The sequence below is a fragment of the Simochromis diagramma genome, unplaced genomic scaffold (assembly GCF_900408965.1).
Source record: "Simochromis diagramma unplaced genomic scaffold, fSimDia1.1 OVJJ01000590.1, whole genome shotgun sequence".
NCBI lineage: Eukaryota > Metazoa > Chordata > Actinopteri > Cichliformes > Cichlidae > Simochromis > Simochromis diagramma.
Genome location: NW_024387057.1, coordinates 1,066,066 through 1,082,107, shown reverse-complemented (window position 1 = coordinate 1,082,107; position 16,042 = coordinate 1,066,066). Strand labels below are relative to the sequence as shown.

The following is a 16,042-nucleotide window of genomic DNA, read 5'->3' as shown; positions in this document are numbered from 1 at the left end:
GTGCTACAATAGCCCAAAGTCAAATGTTGTGGTGGGACCTGAAGAGCAGCGGTCCCCAACCGTTTTTGCGCCATGGATCAGTTTATGTCCAACAGTATTTTCACGGACCGGCCTTTAAGGTGTTGCAGATAAATACAACAAAATAAAACTAGTACCGGTACCAAAAAAAAAAAAAAAGATTTATTCATAACACACGGGACAAGACCCAGGGACACTGAGTTAACAATAAAAACGATGAAAAAATAACTCTGAGAAACGATAAAAACCGATATGGTTTGTTTGTTTGTTGGTAAGCATTTGTGGCTTTGGCAACACTTAAAAACGCAGGTGATTGTGAAGGCTTTTGGGATTTTTTTTTCAGGCCTAGTAGAGTAACGGCACTTGATTTCTTAAAGACATGTTTTTATGTTCCTGTATGCACTAATAAAACATGCTGCAATCCACTGCATGGTTAAAATCTTGAACACCTGGTGAAAGATATGAAATAAACAGTACTTGTAACAAAGGCAGGGTTAGTGAACTAGTAACTAGTTCTGTGTCACTACAGTGTAAATACAATCATCTATTGTTAATTTCCTTTTCTCTTTTCACCCTCAGCAACTGCATACGGTCACGGGACCTACTTTGCTGTAAATGCCAACTACTCGGCTCAACCCACCTACTCCAAGCCAGCTGCTGATGGTTCTCAGTTAATGTTCGTCGCCCGAGTCCTCACAGGTGTCTTCGCTCAGGGCCAAAAGGATACCATGAAGGTGCCTCCACCTCGAAACACCCAGCAGCCTCATGACCGCTATGACAGTGTGGTAGACAAAATGGATAACCCCAGCATGTATGTTGTGTTTCATGACAACCAAGCGTACCCTGATTACCTCATCACATTCAAGTGAGAGTAAAGGAAAAGTGTTTTCCACTGTTTATAAATGAAAGTGTCTGAAAAATCAATTATGAATAATATAAAAGTAAAAAATTGAATTGTCACTGTCACCGACCTAGCTAAACAGCAGCTGCTTCAAATGAAATTAAAAGTTACATATATGTACATAAACACTGGAAACATATTACACAATTATGCAGGTTTTAATCTTTTATTTAGTTGATCTTCTTACATCTTCACCTTGCCAAGTGTAAAGTGCTTTGAATACATCTAATTAATCTGAGAACATGGCACAATACCCTAATAAAGATTTACTGACTGACAATGGTCCATTCTTGAGAAATTAGAGGTGGGTAATCAACAGCAGACTTCCTGTTTAAACCCCCAAGCTGAGGATTTTGGCAGTTATCTTAGTTTATATTTTTTTTATTTATTTATTTTAATCAAACCAGACCATACCAAGACAGTGTTGGACCTGACTGAGAATCTCAAGGACACGAGCTCTAATTTACACCTTCGTTATTGTCTATCTTACTCTAAATGGGAAATGAACACGTTGAACTAGGCCAGGGGTCAGCAACCTTTAAGACCCAAAGAGCCATTTGGACCTGGTTTCCACGCAAAAGAAAACACTGGGAGCCGCAAATACTTTTTGACATCTAAAATGAAGATAACACTGTATATATTGTTTTTTACCTTTATGCTTTGTGTGAACAACTAAGGTGTGTTGCTTATGAAATCCATGAAGTGCTACAGAGAAAATTACATTTTATTTATGTAATGAACACATTGTGAACTCTTAAAGAAATATAACAAAAGGAAAGACACCCAGCTGAACTAAAATGATCCATGTAGCAAACAAAAACTGTTGTGAGCCGCCAGCCTTATATCACCTTTGGGCTTTTGGAGCCTTGACCTGACTTTTAAAAAATAATTGGAAAAAAAGCACTATGCTGCTAAAAGATGAAAAATAGATATTTGCAAAATTCTGCCTAAATATGTATTTTACCTGGTTAATCTGTGTGGCGGGGCGTGGTCTGAAGCGCTGCTGCAGGGGAGGCGGGCGCACCTGAGCGGCACTCACAATCACGCCTCGCGGCCTTAACGTCTGTGCTCTCTATGCTGTTGTTGGTATGTGTCGGGCTGTGAGCTGAAAAGCTGTAGCCGGCTGTATGTGTACAGCAACCGTGTGTGAAAAGTGGTCAATAAAGAGAAGCTGAAAAGCGTGTTCATGGAAACATCGTCGGGTCTGCCGTGGTATGTTTACAATGGGACTTCTGCTCCTGAACCTCTGCGCACAGCGTCTGCAAATCAGGGCTTTCATCTTTACGCAGGACTGTAAGCTGTCATCTGTGAGCGGTGTTTGTTTTTAACATAGTTCATGGTGGAGCTGCTGACATAATGTGGATCCGAAGATCCATAATTGGCCTACCTGGGGTTGAAAGTCTCGATAAATGCACGGCGTTTTGGCGGGTATGACGCTTATTTTGAGCGATGAAAAAATAATAGAATATAATTGTATTTTTATATTTCTAGAACTACAAGTTAAAAAAGAACTAACATAAATAAAATACACTTCTGCTAAATACTTCTAATTTATTTTCCCAAACCACGCGGAGCCGCACTATAAGGACTAAAGAGCCGCATGCAGCTCCAGAGCCGCAGCTTGCCGACCCCTGAACTAGGCATAAAAACCCTCAGGTCAGTCACAAGACAACTGGTAAATAAGTCCTGAAGAGCCTCAGTCTGGTTTTCTCTGACCTGTCCATAGTTCCAGTCAGTCTCAGCAATGTCATCATAGAAACCATGATAGATGATCCCCATCTCGGTCATCACACACTCCTCCCTCTCCATCTCATCATCCAGAAACACAGCATCCTCTGAGGGACGACAACATGTCAGGTGACTGAGTGGGACAAAAACCAAACTGTGATGTTACAGTTCAGACTTTAAAAGGCACACACATAAAAATTAAAACAACACAACAGAGGATACCGAAACATCCTGATGAGATTTTTTTTTTATTATTGTTATAATTGAAGGCTAAAAGTTTCACATATGGGACATTTCAATTTATAATGTGATGCACACCTTTAAGTCTCTACTTAAGAAGACACAGCATCGCAGCTTTACTTTAATTCACCATAAAGTAGCCTTGAAGGTGCTTATTGTAAAGCCCTTGGTCTAAAAATATCTAAAAATCTTCCAAACTTAACTGAGATTATTAACAGATTGCAATAATGAGGTAGAACCAGAAACACGTTGAATTTTTTATGTAATAGCACTTTGTACCCCTAGATGGTGCAGCGAATCAGTGAAAGCTTCATTTAAGAACACATTCTTACATTTTTATTTCTCACAGTGGCCTGGAAGAAATTTAAAGCCTGACAAGGAGACAAACAGATCAGGCTGGTTAAAAGGAAATATTAATATTTAAAGAGAAACACAGATTTGAAAATTTTGACACACAAATGCCGAAAATTCCAGGTAACAAAATCCAAAGAAGTGGATCTGATCTGGATCTGAATCAATTTTCTGAGATTGCAACAAATCCACATAGTAAAAGTCTGTCCCCTGCAGTAAAGTTTGTATTTAAATACTTTAAAGGGTAATTACATAAAGTACCTTTATGCCCTGAGCTTTCTACTTTAAATACAAGAAGAAAGTGCTGGGAGAGAAAACTGAAAATTTATATTCATTTCCCAGCGAGCTGCTACTCTGTAGAGATCTTTGTACATCTACAGCACCTCTGTGGATTGAGAATACAAAGTCTACACGGCTACAGGAGTTTCTTTTTTTAGTTCAAACTTGTAACATACACCTGTTAGTTGGGGTTGGATCACGTCCACAGCATAAACAAACCGCTGTGGAGTTTTGGAACTGTACCGAGACCATCTGCCAGAGCCTGGCCATGCCAATCAAAGTAAGACCAAATAGGCATTGTTTTGGTCCACACCAAGTACAATTACTGTTCACACCTGGACAATTGAACCATACCAAGGAGGAAAACTAACCCATGTTTGATTTAAATAGATTAAACGGCGCAGGTGTGAAAACACCCCAAGTCACAATTGGAGCAATGCAACCATGCAAGCAGATGAAGGTAGAAGTTTAGCATTATGATTGAGTAGTGATTTCACAGTACTACCTCTGGTGCAAAAGGGTACTTGAGTATGTTGTATCCTGTGTAAATCTGGCTTTGGGGGTGGTTATAAAATGATTAATATTTGTATCAGTTCTGTTCAGGTTTATTGTATGGCTTCACTGTTGTATTTTAAGAGATATTGTAGTTTGTTTTTCTTTTCAAATTACTGTCACACTGTTAAAATATTGTCTATAAACTGATGTATTTTTCTTAGCTGTGGGGAGGCAGATGGCTGCCCCTCCCTGAGCCTGGTTCTGCTAAAAGGTGAAAGGGAGTTTTTCCTTCCCACTCTCAGTCAACGCTGTCACTGTTTGCTGATCTAACCTACTATCAACTGAGCAGCCATAAAAATAATCACTCTGAAGGAAAAACTGCTGAAGAACCTTTGAATGGGAAGGACATATTTAAAGAAGCACAGATCACTGTTGATGTTGAGACAGTGCAACATATATACGTGGTCTCTTCTGGTCTTTCTGACAATTTACACCAAAAATATGAGCATTTCAACAATGCTATTCAAACCATATGTTGAAAAACCGTGTCATTATTTGTTAATGCATAATAAACAAAGCTTACTTCAATTGGACTCTAAAGATTGGGTTCTTAAATATTTGCAATTTCCTCAGAAGTGAATAATATGTGATTTTGAGTTTGTTTAGTAGCATTATGAAAAATCAAAGTGTTTTTAAAATGTCTTACATCAACAATGATTTTTTTTTTGCCCTCTGAATTTTTAGATATACTTTTTTAGCTCTTAAAATAAATTCTTTGAGAAAGAAAAATAAAGGATACAGGTACAAAAACTGTGACTGATTTCCAGATTTTAGGATTCATTCCTCTGACACTCACTGAGTCAGGGCCGTGTGTGTCTGAACATCCAAATTAAATTTGTTGTCTTTCTTAGCTAGATCATTCATTGCCTAACATCAGTTTAAACTGTTTCATTAATGAATTAATGAATTAATTAATTAATTAATGAACACACAGTGTAACACCTACATAAATGTATTTTATCAGTACATCAATAATTGTGCTTTACTTCTTAAAACTGCTTCATAGTTTCTATAAACATTTTAAATAACATCTTTTCATTCATTGTATTAACGAATTAACATTTTAGAAATGACTCCATTGCTATTACATATGTTTTCTTTCACTCTGGAGGGCACATCATGAATTAAACCTAAATGTCAAATGAAGCAAAACATGAATAAAAACAACTTGAATATCAAATTTTCCTGGATTACTATTACATCTCACTGCACCGACACAGTTTTGGGTCTATAATGACACCTAGTGGGTTGGTGTGGTAATACTGCAGGATATAAGGAAGGTTTTACACGAAGGCATTCCTGTATGTTCCAGGGTGTGCCCCGCCTCTACAGACCTATGGTAGCTGGGATAGGCTCCAGCTCCACTGCGTCCAGATAGGGATAAGCGCAAGAGAACGAATGGGTGGATGAATGGGTTTATGTGAAATATATTTGTTGTTGTTTCAGTTGTTGTTTTACTAAAATATTTCTATCTGATCAGATGAAGCATAAAACCCCTTATTTGCTGTCAGCATAATTACTGGTAAAATGTCTTTCTCAAAACCATATTAAGACATAAATATAATTTAGAGTTATACTCTGACAGTTGAAACACCTTTAAAGTACCTGCAGAGCAGGTGAGCCGAGAAAAGCCCCTGAGAATTAAGTGCGGACTTTTTCCATTGCTGGGTGTGGGAGTGTAAACACGAAGAGGCGATACCTTAAAAGTGAAAGTGAAACAAAAATGGGCACTCACAGAGTGGCTCAAACAAATGTTTGACGGGCTTAAAGTTCTCATGTCAGTGTAGAATTGCAGATAAAATGGATGAATATCAGTATCCACTGTTTTTTGAAGCCACTGACTTTACAGACAGAGAGAAGGAGAAAGTGAGGAGATACTTTCAGAAAAGGCGAGACTCCGGGGGTGGCGACTGCGGTAATCTTGAAAAACTCGGAGGAAGAGTTTATAAAATCTGTTTCAAGTTAAAAGAAGGTAGGACAGTCGGTCATTTGTAAAATATTTTTTTAGATTTGTGTTTAAATTCAGGCTGTTTCAGTGACTCTGTCTATGGCTGTTTTACAGATCAAGACAGAGTTTTGCAGAGGAAGTTTCACACCATCACTCTTCCGAGTGGAGAAGTGCGGCTGACCGTGAGCCGGACAAGTTCACTAGAGACCTCTGACCAGCCATCAACAAGCCAATCACTGGTACAGTTTACTGCACTTTCAAACATGACTTTTGGTTACAGTAAAAACTGAGCGCCAGAATAATGTGGCCAAACTAGTTTAAGAGGAATGAGTTAACCTCCAGGAAAAGTTGGACAGCTGAGGACAATATTGACAAAAACAATTTCTTTGTTATAGTTTTCATTTCATTGTGCCTCAGTGTTTTCAGTGACTGACAGTTCTCAGGCTTCTTTCACTTCTGAGTCTCGCTGTTAATACAGAGTGTAAAATACATGTTCAGTATTGTTTAAATAAGAACACATTACCTGAAAAATACATCATGGCACACTGTGCAGATACAGATATAATATTTAGTATTAAAGCTTTTGTAGACAAGCAAGTAACCAATGCCATGTATGATACTCCACTTCCATATCATCAAAGATACTGTTTTTAATAAAAAAACACATAGGTCATAAAAAGCCAGATGGTAACACTCTCACTGGACACTTTATTAGGTACACCTTGAGAGTAACAGGGAAGACTTCAGTGCCGCTTTAAATCTTTGCTGTTAATTTTTTAGTATAATGTTGTGATGTTATTTGAGTTAATGTTTCCTTCCTATCAACTCGAAGCAGTCTGGCCATTCTCCTCTGACCTCTGACATCAAGAAGACGTTTTCATGCAGAGAATTGGATATTTTCTCTTTTTCATTCCATTCTCTGTAATCCCTGGAGATGGTTGTGTAGGAAAATCCCAGTAGATATATATATCTGAAATACAACAAAATATTAAATTCTTTCTGGAATCCATTGACACTGCATCCCGTTAGCACACAAGTGAAATAATATTGTGTTTTATAAATTATCACCCAGTCATTGCATTCTACTTTCAGTTACATTGTGCACAATATCCTGTCCGTTTTAGAAACAGGGTTGTAGTATATTTCTGTTCTAACACAGTGTCAGAGTCAGATATAACAATCAAAAACCAAAAACATATAAACAGATATTAATTTAATGTGTTTTTATCAACATAGGACTGTATGAATCTGTCCCGAATTCGACAAGTGGCACAAAAACAAACCAATGGAGGCCCCAGTAGAGTGCAATCAGATGAAGAGTTTATTAAGAACACACATGCAGGAAGAAGTACACAGCATCACATCAGCATATGTCTTCTGCCCAAAAATACACAGAGAATGGTTTATATATCATCAGGGTTTGACGCCCCCTCATGCGTTGTATAACATATTTTTGTATTTCTAAGAACATCATTTCTATCTTGTACAGACAATGAGATGATTTTTAGAGCTAAGGTCAGACACAGAAGTTCCTCTTTCTAACATCTTTTCCCAAATATGGCGATGATTTCAGGCCCTGGAGGTCCCCGTGGACTTGTCCTCCTGTTGACCCATCTTCTGTCACCTGTTACTAAGTAAACTCAAATGCCACAGGTTGCAACAAGAAGCTGAATACATTCAGGCCTTCACTCAAGCCTGTTTCTAGATTATATGTACTATATGTGTTTTGTAAGTGTGTATGCAGTTTTAACCTTCTGTTGCTCTTAAGTCACCTACACAATAGATTGCCTGGACATTCGCGCCAAACAAAGCTTGAGACCTTTAATTGACTGAGCTTTAACTCTTTACTGAGCACAAAATGCAATGTGTATAAAATGGTCTTAGCTTTACCAGTAATAAAAAGGTTAATATAAAGTCAGCAGGTTTTAATAAACATCTTAATGCAGTATCAATACTATAGATTATATCATTAATGATGCAGAATATATTGTAGCCATAAAATAATTTCTTTAATTCCACAGTGGCAAATGCTGTGGCAAACTGCTCAACACCTTTTTTTTAGAACTGGTTTATTTAACCCTTTAAGACCTACCATAGAACCAAGTCCGCCAGAGCTTATATTATATTTTTACATGCTGTAGTGCCATTTCTGGGAGCATTTCAAGTTTCTATACATCAATACAACCCAAATTTTAATAATATGTATGCATTAAGTGCATAGTAATTACATAAATTGCAAAAAAGTGCAATAAACTACAAATTTTTGTTTTGTTTTTTTAACATATATTTCTAGTTAGAAAAATATAAGAGGCTTATCCCTCAAAACTGTAAATACAAAAAAGTTGCACAAAACAGTTTCCCACCACAGGAAATTTATTTTAAGTGTCTTCATAGATTTATTTTTGAAATACACCAATTTTTATATACTGCAGGAAAAACGAAAATAAATAAACTTGCTGCAAGTGCTTTTTATGCAGTTTTTGCAAAGCTATATGTGGAAGGAAACTGTGACCTAGGACAAGCTGATGGCATAAGATGTAAGTACAACTCCTCCGGCTTCATATACAAAAAAAATTATTGCGCTAGCTTACTTGGTTGCAGCGCTACCGGGATTTAAAAATAGCTATGCAAAACGGAGCGTGCCCGCTCCGACCAGCTTTAAAGGGTTAAGAAACAAATACTAAGACATGTCTTTTTTCTCTTAAGAGTTGCTGATTAAAATGGTGTTTGAGCGTTGGACGTTGTGGAGCTAGGGCTGGGCGGTTGGACGTTAAATCAAAATTGTGATTAATTAAACATTTTCCTCAGGTTCGAATAATGAATGATTATGATTGTAAGGCAAGCACACAAAAACTAGGTTTGTGCTGTAAATATACTGAACCACTAAAACTGAGATAGTTTTGGTATTTTCCCATAGTCGTCTTCTTTTTGTTTGATGTTGTCTTTACTATAGCCACATATATGTCCAAACAATGGAAATGGTAATTATATTTGGCAGTGTTTTATGTTTCCTCCATGAAGGGGGTCATGCATGCCGCAGACTGGACATAGACTGGACATAGCAGAGATAGTATATAATGGATGAAGAATATGATTCATTTTTGACTTACTGCCCAACCCTATGTGGTAAATTGTTTACAATAAGTAGCCCATCTTTAAGCATCAACTGACAAATTTGTTTGATTTCTTTCCCTCTTTCAGAGCTCTACAAACCCGAACATAAAAGGTCTTGAGAAGACTTTCAGGATAGATGTTTTCCTGCTGTTTTTCCTGAGAGACAACTGTAAAGCATACAAATTTTTGGAAAAACAACTGTCGTCAATCGGCTGCACAGTGGAGCTAAATTTTGATGAAGAGGAGGTTTTGGTTAGAGGAGAGGTTGACAAGGGGCCAGGAGGAGGATTTGGTGGTGCTGCAGAGAAATGGGAGTGTCAAGTGGATCGGGTCTTTGTCCAGCTCACCGAAACCTACCTCTGCTATCATGTGCTTGAGCCAAAGCAGTTGAAAATGGTACTGCAGGACTCGGCCTTTAAGACAGATGATATCAAAGTTTACACAGAGAGTGGCTATGCTGTGGTTGTGGGAGAGGTTGATGCCATGAAGGAGAAGATTGCAATTCTGGAAAAAAGCCTACCCACCAAAAAGGAAGTGCCGATTGTGGAGAAGAACTTCAAGCTCATAGAAGAAGAGTTCAATCGAGAAATGCGTGCTAATTGTCCAGAGGTTGCAATCATCAGAGGTAGTGCCATGATCACTTTGGAGGGCCCTGACAAAGAGGTGCAGTCAGGAGCTACAAAACTGGATGAACTGATTAAGAACATAAAGGAGAAGAGCGTTAAGTTCCCTACAGCTCTGCTAACCTTCATGAAGACCAGTGATGCCATCCCAAAATACCAAACTCGCTTCCAGCAGAGCCTCAGAAACCCTGTTTTCTTTGAGGTGGGTGCAGATCTGGTTCTGTCCAGTTTGTCCTCTGATGCTTTAAATATGGCCGAGGCAGCAGTAATGAGAGACTTTAAAGTGACCACTGTACAGCTGCAGGGTGCAATAGATCTCAACAGGTTGAAAGAAATTCTGACAAAAGCCAAAAACGAGGCAAACAGTAGAGAGTTCAGAGTGGACATCAGCTACATGCCAGGCGCCAGGGGAACCTCAACAACCAAAGTCCAACTGGTGGGCTTCAGTGAAAATGTGGCCAAGCTCAATGAAGTTCTTCATGACTTCCAGTTGAATCAAGTTTCAACTCAAGAAAACATCAATCTGCTTCATCCTGAAATGGTCGACTGTTTTAATAAAATCCTAGACTTGATTGGCATGAAGCAGACCAAGGTGACCTTACAAGCCTCACATTTTCCAAATCCTTGTGTGTTTGTGTCTGGTGCTCGATGTCATGTTCAGGAGGCCAAGGAGGCCCTAACATCAACTCTGGACAGTGTTATAGTAGACACTTTGACTCTAGATGGACCAGGGGCTCAGCAGTACTTCCAGGAAGAGGGTAAAGTGACTAAAGAGCTGATAGAGGGTTCCTGTCACGTCATTATCCGAGATAAACAAACTGCAGCCACCCCAAACGTGCAAAGACCACGAAACACCAGCAGACTCAGCGACACACCTAGATCTCTCAGCTACAGCAGCAGCATGTACAGCACAGTTGGAAACTCTGCAATCAACAGAACAAACCTGAAGATCAAACTCAGCAGTTTAGAAAATGAACAGGTTTGATTATTTCCATTCAATTCTATTTCCCATAATCCCAAAATAAAATATCAACATTCATGTTATTCAATATTATTTCTGCAGGCGGATGTTCTGGTGGTCCCCATGCTCAACAAGCAGCTGACTTCTACAAATATTGGCAAGAGTTTGTTGGCCAAAGCTGGGAATGTATTAAAGTTAAAGTTTGATTCAGTCTTAGCCAGTTGTGCCCTCGCCCCTGGTGATGTTCAGCTGGTTGATGCACCTCCATCTCTGGGCTGCTCCAAGATTTTCTTCATTGAGTGCTTGCCTTGGGACGGAGTAAGAGGAAAGAGTGTTCAGGTAAAATTAAGGACTTTCATTAACACTTCTGGTGATGGAAAACACAAAAGAAAAGATAATTAAAGATAATAAAATACTAAATTAATGCGAAAATATTAATGCACAAACCAGATAACTGCAAAGGAAGATTTATGCAACCAAACTGAACTTTTTTGTGGATCCCACAGTTTTCCGTGTATGCTCTGTTGCAGTGTGCAATACAAGAGTTAAGTTTGAAAGCATTGTTTAAAAATATGTAAATTTTGATTTGCAGGCTCTTGGTAACGGTCTGAAGAGGTGTCTGGAGCTTTGTGTACAGCAGAATTTGGGTTCAGTGGCCATTCCGATCATTGGGCCAGGTGTTATTTTAAAATACCCGCTGAGAGAAGCCATTCAAGTGTTGACTGACGTCATTCACCAGTTTGGATTATCTGCATCCTCTGGATCTCTTACAAACATCCACATTGTCATTAAACCTGGTTACCCTGATTCTGAGGAGGTCAGTGTCAGTTGATATGTCCTGTATGTGATCTGTAACATGCAGGAATCAATTATCTATCATGTTATTCTGTGTTTTTATCTGCAGTGCTATCATGATGTCTACAAACAGCTCAGCTTAATTATGAACCAGGGAGGCCAAGGTAAACTTGCACTACTCAGACTGTCTTCATTATGTGATATTAATGCATAGTGAGCAGATAAAAAGCATTCATTAAGCCAGTCCCATATTTTACCATCTTCATTAGTACCCTCAGTCATCAGATTAAATATATCAAACAATAGCTAATGTGTGGTCTTCTTCCTCTCAGCAATCTTCAGGTCCCTCACCAGTGACCTAGATGACATCATCATGACAGTGGGAAGTGGGGTTAAACTACACGTGGTGTTTGGTGACATCACTAATGAGACTACAGATGTTGTGGTGAACACAACCAACTTCAAAAGTTTTGACCTTGGTAGGTGAAACTGGGGAAAACAAGAAGGTGTAGTGAGCAGGACAACCCAGTTGCATCTGTAAAATTATTTTTATCCACAATGGTAGCATAGCTCTTTACAGCTGTTCATTAATATCTGCACAGAAATGGGGATGCCCATATGAATATAATCTTTGAAGATCAAAGTTTTCATCTGGCATTATCAGTAGGTCACGTATATTAGCTAAAAACCATATAATTATATATACTCAGCAAAAATACAATAGATAGTCATGGTCCAGCAGCATAAGTAATTATGCCACTACTTTCTAATGCACATGGGCCAGCAAAACTAGATAATTTTTTGTATTTGAGATCTAGTACTGATCATGGTTATAGTTTCACATATTATATAATTCCCTCGAAGCACAGACCAACGCAATTGGTTTTCTGTCACTGGTTTATTTGAAGACTGCTCTCCAAAGCCACCGTGAAAACTACACAGCATTAACAATATAAAGGCTCAACGTAAGACACAGCGCCTAAAATAACACTGTACAACAAAACAAAATAGACCAATAAATACCTCGTTGGCTGCAAAAAATGAATTAGTCACCATTCTTCAGAGGTTTTCTTTTAAGCGTGTAGTTAAAGTTCATTGTACTTAACGTGACTTTCAATAAAGAACATTACGGGCTCATTCTTGCTCCACACTTACAGGTGTTTCCCTGACTTCCAGAAAGGAAAAAGCGAGACTTGTAAACAAGCTTGACTTTCAAAATAAAAGCACCATAACGTTAACTACATAAAATAACATAACATAACATAATCTACATCTTAAACAATTTACAACAATGACACAGACCTTGACAAGATAAAAAAAAAAAATGATCCAAATTATATAAAAAATGTCATCATCCCAGCAGCTACATATTATATGTGTGAAACTATATGTGAAATCATAGTGCATATTTTTTTTTTGTCAAAGATTTATTTTTTATTTATTGCTTTTCCAACAACATTTTAACCAACAGGAAGAGAGAGTTCAAATAAAATAGAGGAGGAAATTAATAAAAAAAAAAATTTGAGTGTATAATAGTAATGTATGTACATCGTGTATGAACAGTGTTGGGGAAACACACAGATATAGTTATACATACTCTCCCATGTAGAGTATTCAGATATTATTACAGAAAAAAAAAATATATATATAGATAAGTAAAACAAAGCAAAACAACCCCCCCCCCAAAAAACAAAAAAAACCCCAAACAAAACCCCAAAAAAACAAAAAACAAAAAACAAAAAAACCCCCCCCAAAAAACAAGGGTTAACAGACAGTGCTCCAGAAAAAAACAGGTATAACACAGTGAGACATTAGGTTTAAGTGCATTATTCCAGGGCTTCGGGCTGAAGTTTAGTCCAAGGGTGTCAAATTAGTTAGAGAGGCATCCGACCTAACGGTTGCAATGATAAGCTGCGTCCTCTTCAGTTCCAGTCCATTTAATTTCACATCTCTTCTCCTGTCCTTCTATTGAACAGGCCCAGCACTCACAGGCCCCCCAGGTTCTCTTTAACAGCTGCAACACTACTTCTCCCATACAGGTTAAATGGATATAGTCATTTCTGTTCACTATCGATCATCTCCTCACTTTCCAAAAATAACAAAAACTTTCCCCACATTTTTTTAAAGGAAGCATGTTTACCCTTTATCATAGACGTAAGTTTCTCCAAAGCAAGGGATTTTGACAGTGTCGACAACCAAGTTCTCAAGTGTGGTCTACTAATGGATCTCCATGATGTGGCTATGCTATATTTCGCCTGTAACAGGCAGAAGATTGTGGCTAAAAAAAAACCACAATCCCCGAATTTCAGCGGGGAAAATTCCTAGGATGCATAGTTTAGGACATAGATTCAGCTTGACACTTGTAATATGAGCAATTACATCTAAAACTTCTTTCCAAAACTTTTGGATTTCTGAGCATTCCCACAGGCAATGCATCAGTGTGCCTTTTTCCCCACATTTAACACATATGTCCAGAGTTTTGGAGTCAAATTTGTTTAATAATGTTGGGGTGATATATGTTCTCATTAGCCATTTATACTGGATTAGTTTAAATTGGGTGTTTATAGATTGTGTTTTGGCTTTCAAGCAGGCTTTTTGCCATTCCTCTGTAGTTATTCTACACTCTAAGTCTTGACACCATGCGAGTCTTTCTTTTTCTGAGGATGTTTGAGAGCCATCTCTGAGGTTGCTGTAAAAACGGGATATTAAACCTTTCTTCAACTGATGGTTTATTGCTATGTCCTCTAATGAGTTTAGAGTGGGCAATGTTAGAGATTTTTGAGTTTTTGAAATGAAGCTTTTGAGTTGAAGAAATGTTTGGTTGGAATGCCAAATTTCTGTGTCAAGCCATTAAAACATAGTAGGGTGTCCTTGTCAAATAAGTCTGCAACTTTGGCCACAGGCCTCTGACGGCCCACATTTTAAAGCCCATAGTGCATATTAGGCATATTCAGCAGGAACAGGCTTAGTGGATGACAAAATGCAAAACTCTGAGGCACAGGTGCTGGAAAGCAATCAGGACTGGGATTATCAAACAGTAACAAAAATAAGTGACTCAGTGACAGTCCGGCAGGGAACAAAGATGAACAGGTATGCTGCCTGTAGTGTGTACTCGGCGTGAGTATCGTTTGATTTCTAGCCAAGCATGTTTGGCAAGGATTAACCTTTTACATACCTTAGAATACCAATTCTCATAAATGTATGTGGATTGATTTGGGGAAATAGGGTTGATGAGTAACTGTAAGCAGGAAGCAAGACTAAGAAATTAAATGGGTAGAATGTCTGATACTACACTGCAAGTATTCAACTGTGCCACAAAAGGGAACTTAAAATAATACTGTGGCATCAAGTGTCTTATTGTTGTTGCTGTCTACTGTTGATCCAAAGTTGTGCTTACTAATTAAATACAATTATTAAATATATAAATATATCAGTATTTAACCAATGGGCACTACATATTCATTTTAATAAAATTATCTTAGACTTTTTGGAGCCCTAACTTTTCCTTCCCTGCTACTATAAGGTTGGCTTTTGTGATTTTTATTATATGCTAACAAATCGAAATCTATTTGTTAACCAACTGTGCAACTTGCCCTAAACTTTACAGTAGCAAAAGTCGGCATGTTACTAAAAAAATGGATGGCAATAGTTATGTAAAGGTCAATAACCACCATCATCACCAGTCAGTCCTGGTGCTGATTAGCTGTGTTAGCATGCTAAAATTAGAACAAGATTAGCATATAGCACAGCTTCACAAACTTGCCTTTATTGACAGATTGTAAGTTCTTTAATATATATTTTCTTATTTTTCGTCATCTACAGATGGAGTATGCAAAGACATCTTAACTGTAGCTGGACCAGAGGTGGAAGCTAAACTGAAAGCAGGTGAGAAAAAGAGAAGCTGCTACTTACCTTCTCATCTTACTTATCTGACTCTCACTCATCCATCCTCTGTCACTTTCTGTGCAGCAAAAGTGAATCGAGGACAAATTTTCGAGACCCAGTCTGGAAACTTCCCATGTAAAACTATTTTACACGTGCATGGAAAACAGGATGAGGTCCTCATTGAACAACTTGTGTGTGGTATCATGCGTTATTGTGAAATTCATAAATACAACTCAGTGGCAATTCCTGCCATGTGTGCTGGTAAGTATCTTGTTTGGCATTTCTATTTATTCTGTTTGTTGTGAAACACACACACACACCTAAATGCAAGTGGTGTTTTAACAGGAGCTGGAGGGTTGAATCCTGTGATTGTAGCAGGAGCCATTCTTCGAGGGATCAAGTCATCTGCATCAATCATGACCAGCCTCACTGACATCCGTCTCATCCTGATTAAGATCGATGTCTTCTTGACTTTTAAAGAGGAAGCAATGCAGATGTATTCCCCAGCTGTCATCAACAGAGGTGACAGAAATATTCACAAACTGACATTTTGTGTAGTTATTTAGTGTAATGAATTTTTAAATAAAAACTGATTCAAAATATTTTACTGAAAACTTTTCCTGATTTGTTCTAGTACTTCCAGT

At 38.1% G+C, this 16,042-nt stretch overlaps 2 protein-coding genes and 1 long non-coding RNA gene across 4 annotated transcripts in view; all 3 read left to right on the top strand.

Annotated features, from left to right (window-relative positions):
* LOC120741900 (protein mono-ADP-ribosyltransferase PARP14-like) overlaps positions 1-940 on the top strand; it is a 50,106-nt gene extending 49,166 nt beyond the window's left edge. For both annotated transcript variants that reach the window (XM_040045006.1, XM_040045005.1), the window contains exon 14: positions 598-940. In XM_040045006.1, coding sequence (XP_039900940.1) covers positions 598-887 — 290 coding nt within the window. In that variant the 3' untranslated portion in view covers positions 888-940. The remainder of the gene's footprint in view (positions 1-597) is intronic.
* Positions 941-5,471: 4,531 nt separating this feature from the next.
* LOC120741902 (protein mono-ADP-ribosyltransferase PARP14-like) overlaps positions 5,472-16,042 on the top strand; it is a 38,488-nt gene continuing 27,917 nt past the window's right edge. The window contains exons 1-6 of the mRNA XM_040045008.1: positions 5,472-6,044; positions 6,135-6,259; positions 9,222-10,736; positions 10,821-11,057; positions 11,311-11,535; positions 11,623-11,677. Of these exons, the coding sequence (XP_039900942.1) occupies positions 5,873-6,044; positions 6,135-6,259; positions 9,222-10,736; positions 10,821-11,057; positions 11,311-11,535; positions 11,623-11,677 (2,329 nt within the window). The 5' untranslated portion in view covers positions 5,472-5,872. The remainder of the gene's footprint in view (positions 6,045-6,134; positions 6,260-9,221; positions 10,737-10,820; positions 11,058-11,310; positions 11,536-11,622; positions 11,678-16,042) is intronic.
* On the top strand, positions 13,197-15,526 carry LOC120741974. The gene is made up of 3 exons (XR_005697733.1): positions 13,197-13,552; positions 15,336-15,398; positions 15,483-15,526. It is a non-coding gene; the product is annotated as an uncharacterized LOC120741974 (long non-coding RNA).